Below are 16,795 nucleotides of genomic sequence, written 5' to 3' on the forward strand. Positions count from 1 at the left end.
CGGTCTTTTCGTGAAAACTTTCTTTTCTTAATTTCTTTTCGAACAAAATGATAGCATGAGAAATCCCGTAAAACTATGGTGAAGTGACAAAGACTACTGGCAAACAGTGCAAAAAAGTCTTAATTGCAAACAGGAACGAGAATAGTCATCATAAATAAGAATTTGGTTGCCATTGACTTACCCAATTATACTTCAATTGAAAGCCAAATATTTAAGCCAAAGATTTACGTGCAAATATTGCGGAGAAAGAAGCAAAAATACATTACCTGTGCCAAAATATCCCAAAATTGGAGAATGTGTTAGTCAGGTATCCAGCCCGGACAAGGTTACAAACAGTTGTAACAAGAAAGTCTTGGACATACCCTAGGAAGTAAGCATATAGCCGACGAAACGTTAATAGCCACGAAATAGGAAACTAATTGTTATCTCCTGCTGAGCCCAGGATCACACAATTAAGCAAGGACAATCTAAAGGCTGCAGCTGTGATCAGCAGTGACCAGTTAACCAATTTGAATCAAGATAAAAAAAACTCAAGGAATTGATAAGACGAGATTGTTCGAGCTTTCGACGAAAATGACAGAGTGTTAAAATGACCACACAGCTCAGCAGATGATAATCATCAAAGAATTTAATCCATGAGACTTGGCGATGAAAAGTCATCAGTTTCATGCATCAACCGCAACTTCTCTGCGTGTGTACACAGAGATGCTCATTCCTTCATTTCCTGGAGATGTACCGCAGATATTTTCCATTGCATCAACATGCTGTGGCACTTTTGAATGCTTCCTCGTGCCCAAGAATAAAATATCACATAAACACTCTGAAAATCATCAACGCATCAGAAAGATGCCGTGCTGTCAAACTTTCCAATCTTAAGTTACACTCGAAGAGAGTCTTCTACATTACATTCGCTATAATCAGCGACTCTCAATATATTCTCAATATCAGCGACTCTCAATATTCTTGTAAGTTCAAGATATCCCGTTTTAACGGCTAAACAACTAGAGTCTATCTTCGCCCTTCAACCTCTTAATAAGATTCAATCTCTTAACTCGAACAAGTGTAGAATAAAAACAACGGTATTCTCAGCATTGTCAGTAAAAAAGAATCAGCATTTTCTTTAAGATCCAAAACGTAGAATAAAAGTCAACTCTTGTTCACCAAACACCGTGCAATCCACTCTGATTAGTCGGCGAGATAAAAAATCGCGAGCGGTGTAACATGCCTCGGGGAAGAGTTGTAGAATAAAAAGTAAAACGTCTACGTGTATCTATAAAACTCACCTAAATGATGAAACGGGTCACAAGTGGCACCTGGGTAAGACATTAATACTACACAAAGTCACTCATTGCGTGTTAAAACTTAGGTGTTTGCAAATTGTGATGTATATTTTACTATTACCATGTTCACTTGCTTGAAAATTTTATCGCTCAACGTGGCGGGGGTGAGAAAGCCGCAAAGAAGGGAAACTATTTTAATTTCCATATTGGCTATTAACTTGGTGGTTAACTGGGTGGAGGGGGAGAGACAAGCACCTTCATGTGATCCCCTCCGTCAGTACCATATCTAACAAGAAGATATGCGAAGCGAAGATTGTCAAAACCGAGCAATTACCCAGACCAGAGCTCACTGCAGGGTGGCGAGGGAAACGCCCTTCTCAGGGCGTGGCAGCTCTTCTGTCGAAAAGTACCGTAGACCAACCGTCCTGCAGCTGAACACCGAGGGCATCACCGCCAGCAAAATCAGTGTCATAGAACACCTGGCCAACAAACATCAAGCCCTCATCATCGTCCTCCAAGAGACCCACTGCACATCTATGGATAAGTTGGTAATAACCAACTTCAAACTCGCAGGCGCAATGCTCAGCAGGAAACACGGCCTCGCCACGTTTGTCCATGATCAACTGACAACTGAGCTGGACCCTAGAAGACCAATCCCCAGCCCAATCGGAACTCGAGTGGCTCTGTGTAGACATAACAGGCTACAAGATCATCAATATCTACAAGCCCCCACCCTTGCGACTTACACCAGCAGCCATACCAGTGTTCCCCCACCCCAGCCTCTACGTCGGTGACTTCAATAGCCACCACACGGACTGGGGTTACAAAACAACCAACAACGATGGAGAAAGCCTGGCTGCCTGGGCGGCCAATAACAACCTCACCCTACTCCACGATCCTAAGGTTGCTGCTAGCTTCTTCTCCGGGCGTTGGAACAATGGTAAAAACCCAGACCTGGCATTCGCAAGTATGGGCTCCGATAGTCGACACCCGCACAGACGCGTGCTAGAGAAGTTCCCTAGGTCCCAACATCGACCCTCGCTTGTCACCGCCCCCAAACTCGCATTGCCTGTCCCGAGCAAGCTGGTTAAGCGTTGCAACTTCAGAAAGGCCGATTGGAAATGCTACGGCTTCAATTCTAAAAAAAGACGCTAAGCGTCTACCTCCCCCACACACCATCCATGTGGACGAAGCCTACCAGGATTTCTGCGACGCAATAACATCTGCGGCAAAAAAATCCATCCCCCGCGGCCGACGGAAGATCTACATACCGTGCTGGGATAAGGAGTGCCAAAGTCCCTACTGTGACTTTCTTGGTGCCCCTCAGGGTGACGACACCAACACATCAGCCACAGTTTTACTGGAAAGGCTTGACCAAAAGAGGAAGCACCGCTGGACAGAGGCTGTCAACTCAATCGACTTCACACACTCTAGCCGCACAGCATGGTATACATTGAACAATCTCACTGGCAGGTCACGTGGATCTCGTCAAAAATGCCCTGTCTCGCCTAATGCCATCGCAACACAACTTGTGAAGAACGGGACGTTTAAAATGAGAAACCGTGACTCAGACAGGTCTTTCCTCCAAGAAATGACGAACCTCTGGAAGGTGCCAACATCATACGAAGACAACATCTCTGGCGATTTTACTACGGAAGAATTCGCCGCCGCCCTCGAGCACACGAAGCCAGGTAAAGCTCCGGGCCTTAACCATTTATGCCCGGAGCTAATACTCCATGCTGCTCCCTCCCTGAAGTCCTGGTTAAAAGACTTCCTTTCCTGCTGCATGCGCCACCTGCGTATCCCTAAAATCTGGAGAAGATCTCTTGTGGTTGCAGTCCCTAAGCCGAAGAAGCCTCCAGGGGATCCAAAGAGCTATCGCCCCATCTCCTTGCTCTGCATCCCCTTCAAGATTCTCGAAAGACTCATCTACGCCCGTGTCGAACCGATAATAGACCCACAGCTCCCTCGGGAACAAGCTGGCTTCCGACACGAAAGATCAACCGTAGACCAGGTCACACTTATGACCCAAGACATCGAGGACAGCTTCTCAGCTAAGAAGAAGGCCGTCGCCGTGTTTGTTGATCTCTCGGCTGCCTATGACACCGTGTGGCACAACGGTCTTACCTGCAAGCTACTCCGTCTACTTCCTGACAGGCACATGGTCCACATGATCATGGAACTCGTACAAAACCGTAGTTTCACCCTCACCACCGGCAGCGGCCCACGAAGTAGAATACGCCGACTCAGAAACGGCGTCCCACAGGGCTCCGTCTTGGCTCCTCTCCTGTTCAACATATACACCTATGACCTGCCCACCACCACCTCCAGGAAGTATGCCTATGCAGATGACCTGGCACTCCTGCATTCTGCCGGAGACTGGCAGTCGATGGAGAGGTATCTTAGACTAGACATGCAAACACTAACTGCATATCTCCAGAAATGGAAGCTGCAGCTCAGCAAGGCAAAGACAGTGTCGGCGGCCTTCCACCTTAACAACAAGGAAGCACAGCGTGAGATAAGCATCAGTATTGATGGGGAACACCTGTCCTACAGCGCCGAGCCTACCTACCTCGGCGTGACCTTGGACAGGGCACTCACGTATCGTCGAAACTTGGAGTCACTGCGCAATAAACTATCTGCGCGCGTCGCACTCCTAAGGCGGCTGGTGGGTTCAGGCTGGGGGTCCGGCGCAAAAACCCTTCGCACGGCCACCCTGGCACTTGTCCACTCCACCGCCGAGTACTGCGCACCAGTGCGGTGTCGTAGCTCTCACACCCGCCACATCAACACCGCCATCAACGACGCGCTGCGTATTGTGACTGGTTGCCTGCGTCCCCCTCCAACGGACTACTTACCAATCCTTGCAGGCATCCAACCTGCTGAGCTACGCCGCAAAGGAACCATGATTTCTCTCGCTCGCCGCGCTTTGGACCCCGAACACCTTCTCCATACCCCACTCCAGCGACCACCATCTGGAAAGCAGCGACTGAAATCAAGACACCTCTTTGTGCCAGCCGCACAACAGCTACTCAGTAGCGCAGAAGACCTTGGACTAAGTGCGGCGCACTGGACGAACCACATGTGGAGCACGGAGTGGCAAAACAACACCTCCAGACTTTGTGACTTCATAGCCGACGCCGACCCAAACCCATCGGGAATGTCCCTCGCAAGACCTGCTTGGGTCAGGCTCAACCGCCTGCGCACCGGCGTCGGACGTTTTCGCTCAGATATGCACAAATGGGGACTGGCTCCCTCATCAAGATGCGAGTGTGGTGCCACAGAGCAGACAGCAGACCACGTCATCAATGACTGCCCAATCCATCGACCCCCACATGGTGTGCGTGGTCTGAAAACACTGGACGAAGACACAATCACATGGCTAATGACGTCATGCCCAGAAATCTAGTTGGGGAAAGAAGAAACGCTCAAACGACGAAGAAGAAACTTGGTGGTTGATCAAACGAAATTTATTTAAGTGGCAATATTTTCACAAAAGTGTGTGTTTTTAGTATTTCTGTTTGCATGTTTTAGTAAAACAATATATGTTCACGTTTTATATGCTTTGTGTATGTGGTTATGTTTTTGTCTTACCTGGTATTAGTAAAAGAAAAAAAAGACATACGTTGGTATTCTGAAGGTTAACTTTCTTTTTGATTTTTTCTACACGTGCGTTTGCAAACATAATCTTGCTTTTTCATGTGTACTAAGAAAATGGTATTAGTAGTACGGTATATCAGTCTGGTGTATGTGGCGCATATACTGCATAACCAACGAATGTTTTTCCCATAAATTATAAGCTATGTCTCTACTACTGTTTCCACACAATACGTATAATTTGTGTATCGCCTATAAAAAACATTTCTGCTTTTCATTTTAATTTACTATAATTTCTAAACAAGATCTGTGAAATATGTAGCCTTACTTATGTAATTTTTAATTTGACATTTTAACAGTGATATCTAATAACAACTTGAAGTTCCTATTTCGGGGATTTCCCGTATCTGACAACATCAACGCACAACATGATCACGATTTAGGATAACGATCGTTTGGTGATGTCTAACCATGTAAGCCAGAACCATGTCAAAGAAATTATTTTGAGATACTTTACGGTTAGTTACAACAGCTACACTTTGTTGTAAATAATGATCCGTTTTTGTCTATTGGGTAAGATGTCGGTTGGTGATAACGTGCACATAACCTGGTGAGTTTAGAAACACTCCAATTAAACATAAATTATTCGTTATTATCTCTAAACCCAATAAACCGCGTAAATCTCGATAGCTTAATTTTTTCGCAATTTAATTGAAATGTTATTCCATCAAAAATCACCGAATTAAAGTAACTCGCTTTAACTGCAACGAATAACAGCAATAAATATCCTAATGGTAATATCTGAAAATTAGGCTATAAAAATAACTCAACAGTTTCTACCTTGACGGAATCAAACACATGACGTTGTATTGCTACTATGACGCATTTGTGAAACACTCGAGGCAATGAAAACTTTCATTATGCAGGTGGTAGTGACCACAATTGCTTTAGAGCGGTTTTGAAATCTTAACAACAACAAGTTAAAGGCGGGTTTTGTTTCAGAAGTTTGTCAAATCCATCAACGGATTAACTTACATAAGAGTGAAATGACACAAATTGGGTACAATGCGGTTATTTTCTTACGTCAATGAATGCTTTTCAAGCTACAAAATTTTCCATTGACGTAGGTTTGAATTCCGGAGTTGATTTTATCCGAATTAATCCCAGTTAAATCACGTAGCAAAAGAGGCCAAGGCGAGAAGTGACGTCAAACAAGATTGGAAGTTTTATATCACAATGGTAAACAAGTTGTTTTGTTTATCATTTCTCTACTGACGATGATTTTGGTGCCCATAAATACGACATCATTTGCCATCAAAACCATCACACTGAAAGCTAAAAGATTGGCAAAACGATTAGCAATCCCAATCGATCTGTCGTACTATTTCGAGCAAGAAAAAGTTTATTCTGCTCTCAGCTTGTACCAGGGTTCGTCGTGAAGATGATGTCTACTTTGCAGTTTGCAGTAATTAATTTCTTATTTTTTACTGCGACACAAGGCACACGCCAGGTCACTCTAACGTGTGGAAACGATGACAACTTGGGTGAAAGGGGATTACCCGGAGCCCCTGGTAAAAAAGGCCCCGTTGGAATACCTGGTGATCGTGGGGTAAAAGGTGATATGGGGGATAAAGGGGAGCCCGGAGCCAGGGACACGTGGATGCAGGAATTTCGGAAATTGCAGATGAGAATCATTGACCTGGAAGATCAACTGACAAACAAAATTGGTAAAAGGAGTTTTCGCTTTCAATGTTGCGGTTTAAAGATATTGTTATTATTATATATAGGTAGTATTGAATGAAATTTGTAGAATTTTTAATTTGTTTATTTGTTGGCTGACGTATTTCTAAAACAATCTTTTCCATATGAAGAACATCGTAAAAATTTAGGTCCTGTAATTCGGTAATACAAGCTGAAAACTACAATTACACGACTTTTTACAGATCAGCGAATTTTAAATCTTACGAAAACACGAGATTGCCAGGACTTGTTTGAGAGAGGAATGACAACAAGTGGAGTGAAGAGCGTTGCCATCAACGGCAAGGTCAGGGAAGTTTATTGCGACATGGAGACGGAGAACGGCGGATGGCTGGTAAGATTATTTGGGTAAAGTTTGCACATTACAATTTTTAATAACTTCCATCATTTATAGGTTTTTCATCGACGATTTGATGGAAGTGAAAACTTTTACAGAAACTGGGAAGATTATCAACGCGGATTTGGAAAAGTTAATTGACTCAGAATATTGGCTTGGTTTGTTCTAAAATACAAATTGCTATTCAGTCTATATAGAGTAGAGAGTATATTAGTAGAGTATAGAGTATATATAGAGTCTATAGTATAGACATTACGGCTAGAAATTTAGCTTATATTTTTTTGTCGCTTAATAGCCGTTGGTTTGTTGTAAAACACAAATTGCAAGGAAATGTTTAAAAACATACCGTAATAAAATCGTTTGATCATATCAAACCCCGAGTTTCGGTTTTCGATATTTTTATCTTTTTATAGGTTTAAATGACCTTCACCAGCTTACTAAGAATGGCAATTATCGTCTTCGGGTGGATATTGAAGATTTTGAAAACAACCGAGCATTTGCCGAATACAGGTAAGTTTTTTCCCAAAAGGTTTTTGATTTGAAACAATTTTATTTCTATAATTGGCAAGTATAATGTTTTTGTATACACTTTCAGTTCATTTGAAGTTGGATCGTTGGATTCTAATTATAGTCTAACTGCAACCGGCTATTCTGGAAATGCAGGTAATGGTCTACGTTATTTTTGGTATAAATACAACGGCTTGTTTGGAATTAACTTCAACGATTTTTGCCTGAAACTTTGCAAAGATTTTGGTGTCCCATATTATCGTGGAAAAGACTGAACCTAATGTGATACAGCTAACGACAGCGTATTTTTCAGATACTCCAGTTCTGTTATAAACTTCATTTATCACCTAACTGTCTGTATTTGTAGGGGATGCGTTGGAATATCACAATGGACTTCCGTTTAGTACCAAGGACAGAGATTTAGATCGACACAACGACATTCACTGCGCTCAGCGTTACGAAGGAGCTTGGTGGTACAATCGCTGCCATACGGCAAACTTGAATGGTCCTTACTTGACTGGTGGACAAGTCACACCGAAAGGAATGCCTTGGCATCCATGGAAAAACAGTCACTACTCCTTGAAGAAAGCCGAGATGAAGATTAAACCAAATTGAATTTAGTAGTGTGAAAAAGAGTGACATTTCTCATGTTTTACCACATAAGTATTCTGTGGTTTATATGTGGAATCTTGTAAATGCTACAAATACACGAATGGTCAGCGCTACAATGGCATTTTAATTGAATGAGGTAACTTGCAGTTCGACTTTATATAAGTCTTTTCTTTCTTGACCAGCAGAGGAAAACTGTAAGTGTTTTCTTCACTCACACCGAGCAAGTTAGGTCTTAAAATCTATACTTGCCTATAAAGTTTTACTTGTCCGAATCATTCCAATAGCCTGCAGTAAATCTGCAATGTGATGATAAAATTGGTATTAGGCTATGACAAGTTTTTAACTTTGAAGGGAAATTTATCGTTAAACTAATGAAATTATATTACGATTCACTCCAAATTTGAATTCATTTGTTTTTAAAGCCTACATATCTATACACGACTATATAGTCGTAATAGTAATATACTGTCCCGTTACTGTAATGCTTATAACTGTTCCCACCGACAGTCAGTGGTGCAGATTATGCCTTTCAAGACAGTGGGCGTTAAAATATTACATTCTGGGTTTCCTGCTGGTATCCATTTCGACGCATTCACTCGATAAACACGTTATGTGAAGAGGCACCAATAAAGACAGATTTCTGCCGCACAAAGTAGACCAGAGAGACTGGGCAGGTTTCAACATTATTTGTATTAACGTTATATTTTAATATAATGCCGTTTCGGTAATCAGTATCACACTGGTTACGTCATCGCTTCACGTGACTACAGTTTTACCGCGTGACATTTTGAACAGACATTACGTAACGCAGGCTTTTTAACCAATCGAAAACAAGATAGAATTCTTTGAATCAAAATGAAAAGACAAGGAACATGCAACCGTGAGAAAAGAACTGACGTTAAAACCACTTCTAATATTTTGTGCAAAACTTATCAAATAAAACTGTGGTCGCAGATTAGAAGGAACACAAGTTTGTAGCAGTTATAGCTCAGAAGGTTTTTGAATCAGTGCAAGTGTCGGGCAGCAGCTTGTGATTTCTTAATATTTGAAAAATTGTCGCTGCTTCGAAGTGGTTTAGATTGCATGACGTGCCACCTATGTCAATATATAGCACACTCAGCTTTGTATGCTTATTACATCAGTGTTTAATCTATGTTGAAATGCAAGTTTAACACTTTTTAATATTTTTGATATTTCCGTCCACTGCCGTAACTTCAGAACATTAACCCTTTCCCGAAAAACACCTTCCGGTCAACTTCAACCTTGTTTGAACAAAAAGTTGATTTTTATTTAATATGTGTTTTATGCATTCGAGATTGTTTCCGGTAGATTAATACAATTTCGGGATAATGTCAAGTGAAGAAGTCTCCATTATTAAAAGTGCAACGGGACAGCGTTGTGGCCCCCGTAACTTCGAATCTTAACGTCCATTGCCACGAACACTGAAGGGCTCTTTTGCCTGATATTTTTCTGAATTATGGTCGCCCTAGAGAATCTGATGTATTTCATCAACAAACAACAAGGATTTATCAGGTTTTGCGCAAAAATCAATTTGTCCGAAGTAAGGGCTGCATATAAAAGTTTAAATTCAATGTGACAGATGTAGTGTCTGACTCTTTGTTGCGGACAATTTTGCTGTTTGTGTGGTGAAACATTGTTGCAAAGCAGTATCACTCATCCAAAATAGTGGACACTTGTGGTTCTGATTACAATTTCTCTGCCTAGTGCCTGTGGTTTTATATGAACAAATGCAATGAACCATACGAAGCAATGATTCGTTCAGCGTCATTCAAGCGTAAATAAATGTAAGTGAAACAGTTCGTGAGAATCAGCGCAAATCGAAAACTCTAAAAATGTAACAATTATTTGGGTGACTCAAAAGGACATACGTCGTTCATCTATTGCGCGGGGACAATAAATCGCCAACATCAACTAACAATGGTAAAAATTAACTTTGTCATAAATGATGTCATTGATGATGATCATGATGTCATTTAAACTGTAACAAGCAGCAGCATAAAACACCTTGATGTTAATATTTCAAATTCTGAATAACATATCCACTGGATTTTCCACAACCCCGTCAAACGCATGACGTTGTATTGCTGCTATGACGCAATAATTGAGGAAACACTCGAGGCAATGAAGAGTTCATTCTGCAGATGATCGTGACCACAATTGCTTTACAGCGGTTTGGAAATCTTAACAACAACAAGTTAAAGGCGGGTTTTGTTTTAGAAGTTTGTCAAATCCATCAACAGATTAACTTACATAAGAATTAAATGACGCAAACCTGGTTCAATATGGTTTTTATGTAAGGTCATTAGATTCTTTTCAAGCCAGAAAATCTTTCCATTGACGTTGGGTTGGATTCCGGAGTTGATTTTTATTCGCAATAATCTGAGATGTGTGACGTAGAAAGAAAAATTTAGGAGATTGGTGACGTCAAACAATGATGGAAATACTTTATCAAAGCGAAAAACAAGATGTTTGTTTATCATTTTTTCTACCATCGATGATTTTGGCGTCTATAAATACGACTTCAATTGCTACCAAGACCATCATGTTAACAGTTGGTGTAAGGTTGCAAAACGATTATCAAGCCCAAGCGATCTGTTGCACTTTCTCAATCAAGAAAAGGTTTATTTTAGCCTCAGCTTGTACCAGCTCCGCCTTAACACCAACATGTGACCTTCTTTCTCTTCGAGCATGCAAACTTTTTTGAAGCTTTGAAAGACGTTATTACTATTCAATGAATCCGTGTACACTAGGGAGACAGCGTATAAAACATGACACAGCTAAAACCTATTTATGGTTTTATTAAATAGATCGTTAAAAACAAAGAAGTGATTATTTCACCCTCAGCGACCTCGTACATAGGACACGCTGCCTGTTGTTAAAACTGTTAAGACTTTAATGGATATTAATTTTAGTCTAGAAGATTTAGGTTAGATTTAATGAACTATTTGTTAAAATATTTAAGTTCTGCAAACCAGAAGCCGTGAAAAGTAGTTTTAAAAGTACCATTTTTCGGTGAAAGAGTGACAGCCTAAAAACAACAATTAAGAAAAATACAACTTCCATGAGAACTTTATGATAGAAATATTTCACTAAACACATGAACAGAGCAGATCAACTACAGAGAACATATTGTTATTTTGAGAGTTGTTTAGCTGTCACACAGATTTTGCTACAGCCTCAAAACTCCGAAGGAAGTAGCATTTTAAATATGAAAACTTCACCGCACTGGATGACAGAACATTTCTACAAAGTGTACGTCATTGGCGGGATGTTGACAATTGATCCGAGAATCATCGCTTGAACCTATAAACATTAATGGGTAAAGATATAGTGTACGCTATTTTATATTCAAAACTTTAAAGTTAAGACCTTATTCCGTGTTAAGTTTCGATAATGTTGACGAAAATAAAACTTGTAAGCTATGATGGTTGCCTACAAAATATTTATGCTTATTCACGAGATGTGTTTTTACATAAATACTGTATGACAAGCCAAGGTCATAATCAAACCAGTTTTAAAGCTAACTAGCAGTAATATAACCTGGCAAGCTCGAAACCAGTTTGAATGACTGAAATAGACGTCAATCAAAAAATTTTTAATAGACCTAAAATTCAAAACTAACAGCTTTAAAAACTTCAACCATTTAGTTACAGCGCAATAAAGAACTTGCTCATCACGAACAGTTAACGAAAAAAAAAAGTGCAAGGCTAAACCCAAAGTTTTGTAAAACATGTAAGATGGTAATAACACAATTGTGTTACAACATGATAGGTTAGCATCGCCACCAACTCCACAAAATAAGTTCGGTTAAGTTTTACAAGTTTACATAAAATTTACCATTATCATCAGCATTTTTATCACCATCAACAAAATATTGAATGTTCAACTCACCAAACGTACCAAGGCAAGCTTTCACTCTACGCTCCAATGTTGAGCTGACCAAGCCAACGCACAAGATCTCACAACTGCGACCTTCTCAGCCACCGTCAAACTAAAATGACCACGAGTTTCTTTCTTTGTTTGTGACGTCACCTGGCATTCGACGGGGCGCGCGTTAATTAAAGTCTAATTTCCTGCCAAAATCATCCGCGTAAAACGCTAAGGAGTAACTTTGAGTTTGAAACCGCAATCTATGATATCTATGATGTCTACGATGTCTAGAGAAAATAAAATAAAAACCATCAAAGTTGAAACCATCAATAAACTTCAAGATGGAAACATTGACATAATTATTTTGTCGTTTTACATTCATAAGACTCTCAATTTTTCGGTATGACGACACACTTGCGTAATTTTTCGCGTCAGAAGGTTATCATCATAAAAGTCACATAAAAGCATACCAGCAAATACTTCTTTCCTTGCCATAAACAGAGTGTTTTCAGCAAAAAAAATACAATCTATAACAAAAGACAAAAACGTTTCGCATATAGAAAACATCATGGTGCGTGTTTGTGGGGGCGTGGGTATGTTAATTTATGATGTTTGCTTATTTAGTTATTAATTTAGTTCATGGTATTGTTGGAAAAATTCATTAAACGATTTACTTCTTTACCGCTTCTGCGTTTCAACATTTGGAAAATTTTTGTGAATTAACAAAACTTACACTTTCGATAATTGTCGTGAAAACTTGAGGAATGTGCTGTAAACCTGAAAATTGTTTCAATGTTTACAAAGTTAACTTTCAAAATTGGTTAATGAAATAGTGTAAATTTTTTGTGGATAAACATAACTTGCTCTCTTTACTTGAAAAGTACAAAAGGGCTGTTTTCTTTATGTGAAGGTTAATTAATATCAAATTTTACTGTAGGACTGTAACCTACTTATTGCGATTCGTAAATCGAAATTTTATCGTTAACAATAACTCAAACAATCTATATCTTATATATGGAGTTCAATTGCATGCCATGTAACTGGCTCAAAACGTCATTATATCACTGATTTTAATGACAATAGAAGACCGAACATTTAACCAAATGTAACAATTTTGTATTTCGTGTGTTTCTGGCATTTGCAAGCTGTGATAAAAGCACAGAAAAAATGACAAAGCAACTTGCATTTCATACCAGCAAGTTATCTTGCAATATCAGACTCAGTTTGGTTTAATCTTCATTTCGGCTTTCTTCATCGAATAGTAATTACCCTTCCACGGATACCAGCACATTCCCTTTGAATTATCCTGTCCACCGGTCAAGTAAGGACCATTCAAGTTTGCCGTATGGCAGCGATTGTACCACCAAGCTCCTTCGTTATTCTGAGCGCAGTGAAATTCGTGTCGATCTAAATCTCTATCTTTGGTACTGAACGGAAGTCCGTTGTGATGTTGCAAAGCATCCCCTGCAAAAACAGGTCTCCAATTAATGAATTTCTAAGCACCTGTTATTTTCTGAATGCCTACCAGTGGTAAGTTATTACATAAGAGTTAATGTTGCCAAACTGCGGGCCCCTGTTGCCAGCCATACTGCCTTTTATGAATTAATGACTAACTTTTGTACCATAATCTCTACCACAGTACTCATCTCATTTTAGTTTTCATTTTGATATTAAGGTCGGGGTTCCCTGCGTTAAGGTTAGGATTTCTTAAAGCGACAGTAATAACAAATTCATATTATGAATTTAGGTAGCTTATAACCTTTTCATATAAAATATAAACATGTTGTGGTAAATAAAGTATACCTGCATTTCCAGAGTAGCCTGTTGCAGTTAGACGATAATTGGAATTCTCTGACCCGACTTCAAATGAACTTAAGTATAAACGGACTTTAAACGCCAATGACTACTTGAAGCACATAATGACTTTTTGATTACGACTTACCTGTATTCGGCAAATGCTCGTTTGTTTTCAAAATCTTCAATATCAACCCGAAGACGATAATTGCCATTCTTAGTAAGCTGGTGAAGGTCATTTAAACCTATAAAAAGATAAACCATCTTAAAGACCTAGATTTGGAGAATATGCAACTAATTACAAAAAAACATCTTAGGCGAGTTCCATTGTGAGATGCATATTTTCAATACAAACCCAGCCAATATTCTGAGTCAACTTTTCCAAACCCGCGTTGATAATCTTCCCAGTTTCTGTAAAAGTTTTCACTTCCATCAAATCGTCGATGAAAAACCTATAAATGAAGGAAGTTATGAAAAGTTGTAATATGGATATTTTTACCCGAATAATCTTACCAGCCATCCGCCGTTCTCCGTCTCCATGTCGCAATAAACTTCCCTGACCTTGCCGTTAATGACAACGCTCTTCACTCCACTTGTTGTCATTCCTCTTTCAAACAAATCCTGACAATCGCCTGATACTCTGGTTAGATTAATTATTCGCTGATCTGTAAAAAGTTGTGTAATTGCAGTTTCAAGCTTTCACTGAATCTACATTTACAATGTTTTTCAAATGCATATAAATATAGCAACAAATGAAAAATAAGTTGCAATACGTATACAATTTTTAGAATAATTATCTAATACCATCCATTTAATGATAAAAATATCTTTATAATAAGCAACTGATAAGTTCGTTTTACCGATTTTGTTTGTTAGTTGATCTTCCAAGTCGGTGATTCTCATCCGCAATTCCCTAAATTCCTGCATCCATGTGTCGCTGGCTCCGGGCTCCCCTTTATCCCCCATGTCGCCTTTTACCCCACGTTCACCAGGTATTCCAACGGGGCCTTTTTTACCAGGGGCTCCGGGTAATCCCCGTTCACCCAAGTTTTCATCGTCCCCACACGTTAGAGTGACCTGTCGTGTGCCTTGTGTCGTAGTAAAAAATAAGAAATTAATTACTGCAAACTGCAAAGTAGACATCATCTTCACCACAAGCCCTGGTACAAGCTGAGGGTAGAATAAACTTTTTCTTGCTTAAAATGGAGCAACGGATCGATTAAGTTTGCTAATCGTCTTACTACCCTACGTAAGCTTTCAATATGATGGTCCTAGTATTAGCAACTGATGTCGTATTTATAGGCGTCGAAGTCGTTCACAGTGAAGAAAATGAGCAAAGCATTTTGTTTTTCATTTGAATGGAATCTTTCCAACGTTGTTTGACGTCACCACTCACCTCAGTTTATCTCCCTACGTCACACACTTCGGATTATTGCGGATAAAAATCAACTCCGGAATCCAAACCTAGGTCAATGGAAAATTTTTCTGGCTTGAAAAGAATCTTATGACGTAAAAAAATAACCGCATTGAACCTGGTTTGCGTCATTTCACTCAATGTAAGTTAATCCGTTGATGGATTTGACAAACTTCTGAAACAAAACCCGCCTTTAACTTGTTGTTGTTAAGATTTCAAAACCGCTGTAAAGCATTTGTGGCCACGACCACCTGCACAATAAAAGTTTTCATTGCTTCGAGTGTTTTACAAATGCGTCATAGTAGCAATACAACGTCATGTGTTTGATTCAGTCAAGGTAGAAACCGTTGAGTTGTTTTTATAAACTTCAGATATTATCATTAGGATATTTATTGCTGCTATTCGTTGCTGTTAAAATGAGTTAATTTAATTCGGTGATTTTTGATCGAATAAAATTTTAATTAAGTTTGAAAAAATTTTCAGCAATTTCAAAAATTAAGCTATCGAGGTTTACGCGGTTTATTGGGTCCAGAGATAAATACAAATAATTTTTTTTAATTGGAGCTTGTCCAAAATGACAATGTCATATTCACATTATCACCAGACATGAGCTTATCCAATGGACAATAACTCTCCATGGCAACGATAAATTCGCTACGAGTAGGAATCCATCTTTTTTAGGCAATGCTTGATATTCCACATATTTAAATGGTCTTCATCTGGTTGGTAGACAACAAAGAAATGTTTTGGACTCGGTACAAATAAATCACTATTCCTTGAAGAAAACTTCAATGAAGATTGCACTAAACTGAGATGCGGTGTAGTCCTGATGCGTTGTCGCTTTTTTGTGCTTTTTGTCACATCTAGTAATTAGTACAAATAAACACAAAATAAAATTTTAATTGTTAATAAATGTGCTGTTTCCGGTCTTTTTGTGAAAACTTTCTTTTCTTAATTTCTTTTCGAACAAAATGATAGCATGAGAAATCGCGTAAAACTATGGTGAAGTGATAAAGACTACTGGCAAACAGTGCAAAAAAGTCTTAATTGCAAACAGGAACGAGAATAGTCATCATAAATAAGAGTTTGGTTTCCATTGACTTACCCAATTATACTTCAATTGAAAGCCAAATATTTAAGCCAAAGATTTACGTGCAAATATTGCGGAGAAAGAAGCAAAAATACATTACCTGTGCCAAAATATCCCAAAATTGGAGAATGTGTTAGTCAGGTATCCAGCCCGGACAAGGTTACAAACAGTTGTAACAAGAAAGTCTTGGACATACCCTAGGAAGTAAGCATATAGACGACGAAACGTTAATAGTCACGAATTAGGAAACTAATTGTTATCTCCTGCTGAGCCCAGGATCACACAAGCAAGGACAATCTAAAGGTTGCAGTTGTGATCAGCAGTGACCAGTTAACCAATTTGAATCAAGATAAAGAAACTCAAGGAATTTATAAGACGAGGTTGTTCGAGCTTTCGACGAAAATGACAGAGTGTTAAAATGACCACACAGCTCAGCAGATGATAATCATCAAAGAATTTAGTCCATGAGACTTGGCGATGAAAAGTCATCAGTTTGGTGTATCAACCGCAACTTC

The 16,795-nt window shown here is 39.4% G+C and overlaps 1 protein-coding gene and 1 pseudogene across 3 annotated transcripts; one reads left to right on the plus strand and one right to left on the minus strand.

Moving 5' to 3' along the window:
- Positions 1 to 6,186: 6,186 nt before the first annotated feature.
- Positions 6,187 to 8,207, plus strand: LOC143463473 (microfibril-associated glycoprotein 4-like; annotated as a pseudogene). Its single transcript, XR_013118315.1, has 6 exons — positions 6,187 to 6,604; positions 6,821 to 6,969; positions 7,030 to 7,130; positions 7,386 to 7,482; positions 7,568 to 7,635; positions 7,847 to 8,207. The product of XR_013118315.1 is annotated as a microfibril-associated glycoprotein 4-like (transcript).
- Positions 8,208 to 10,890: 2,683 nt separating this feature from the next.
- Positions 10,891 to 15,326, minus strand: LOC143463481 (microfibril-associated glycoprotein 4-like). Of its 2 annotated transcripts, none has more exons than XM_076961964.1 (7): positions 14,637 to 15,326; positions 14,290 to 14,441; positions 14,132 to 14,228; positions 13,925 to 14,021; positions 13,786 to 13,853; positions 12,013 to 13,446; positions 10,891 to 11,415 (listed from the first exon to the last, which is right to left on the minus strand). In XM_076961964.1, the coding sequence occupies exons 1-6, from the start codon at positions 14,920 to 14,922 to the stop codon at positions 13,202 to 13,204; spliced, it is 945 nt and encodes a 314-aa protein (XP_076818079.1). In that variant the 5' UTR covers positions 14,923 to 15,326; the 3' UTR covers positions 10,891 to 11,415; positions 12,013 to 13,201. The 2 variants fall into 2 exon arrangements, with proteins under 2 accessions (XP_076818079.1, XP_076818078.1); XM_076961963.1 differs by having other exon boundaries at positions 12,004 to 13,446.
- Between the last annotated feature and the right edge of the window lie 1,469 nt (positions 15,327 to 16,795).

The sequence above is a fragment of the Clavelina lepadiformis genome, chromosome 6 (genome assembly GCF_947623445.1).
Source record: "Clavelina lepadiformis chromosome 6, kaClaLepa1.1, whole genome shotgun sequence".
Classification (NCBI taxonomy): Eukaryota; Metazoa; Chordata; class Ascidiacea; order Aplousobranchia; family Clavelinidae; genus Clavelina; species Clavelina lepadiformis.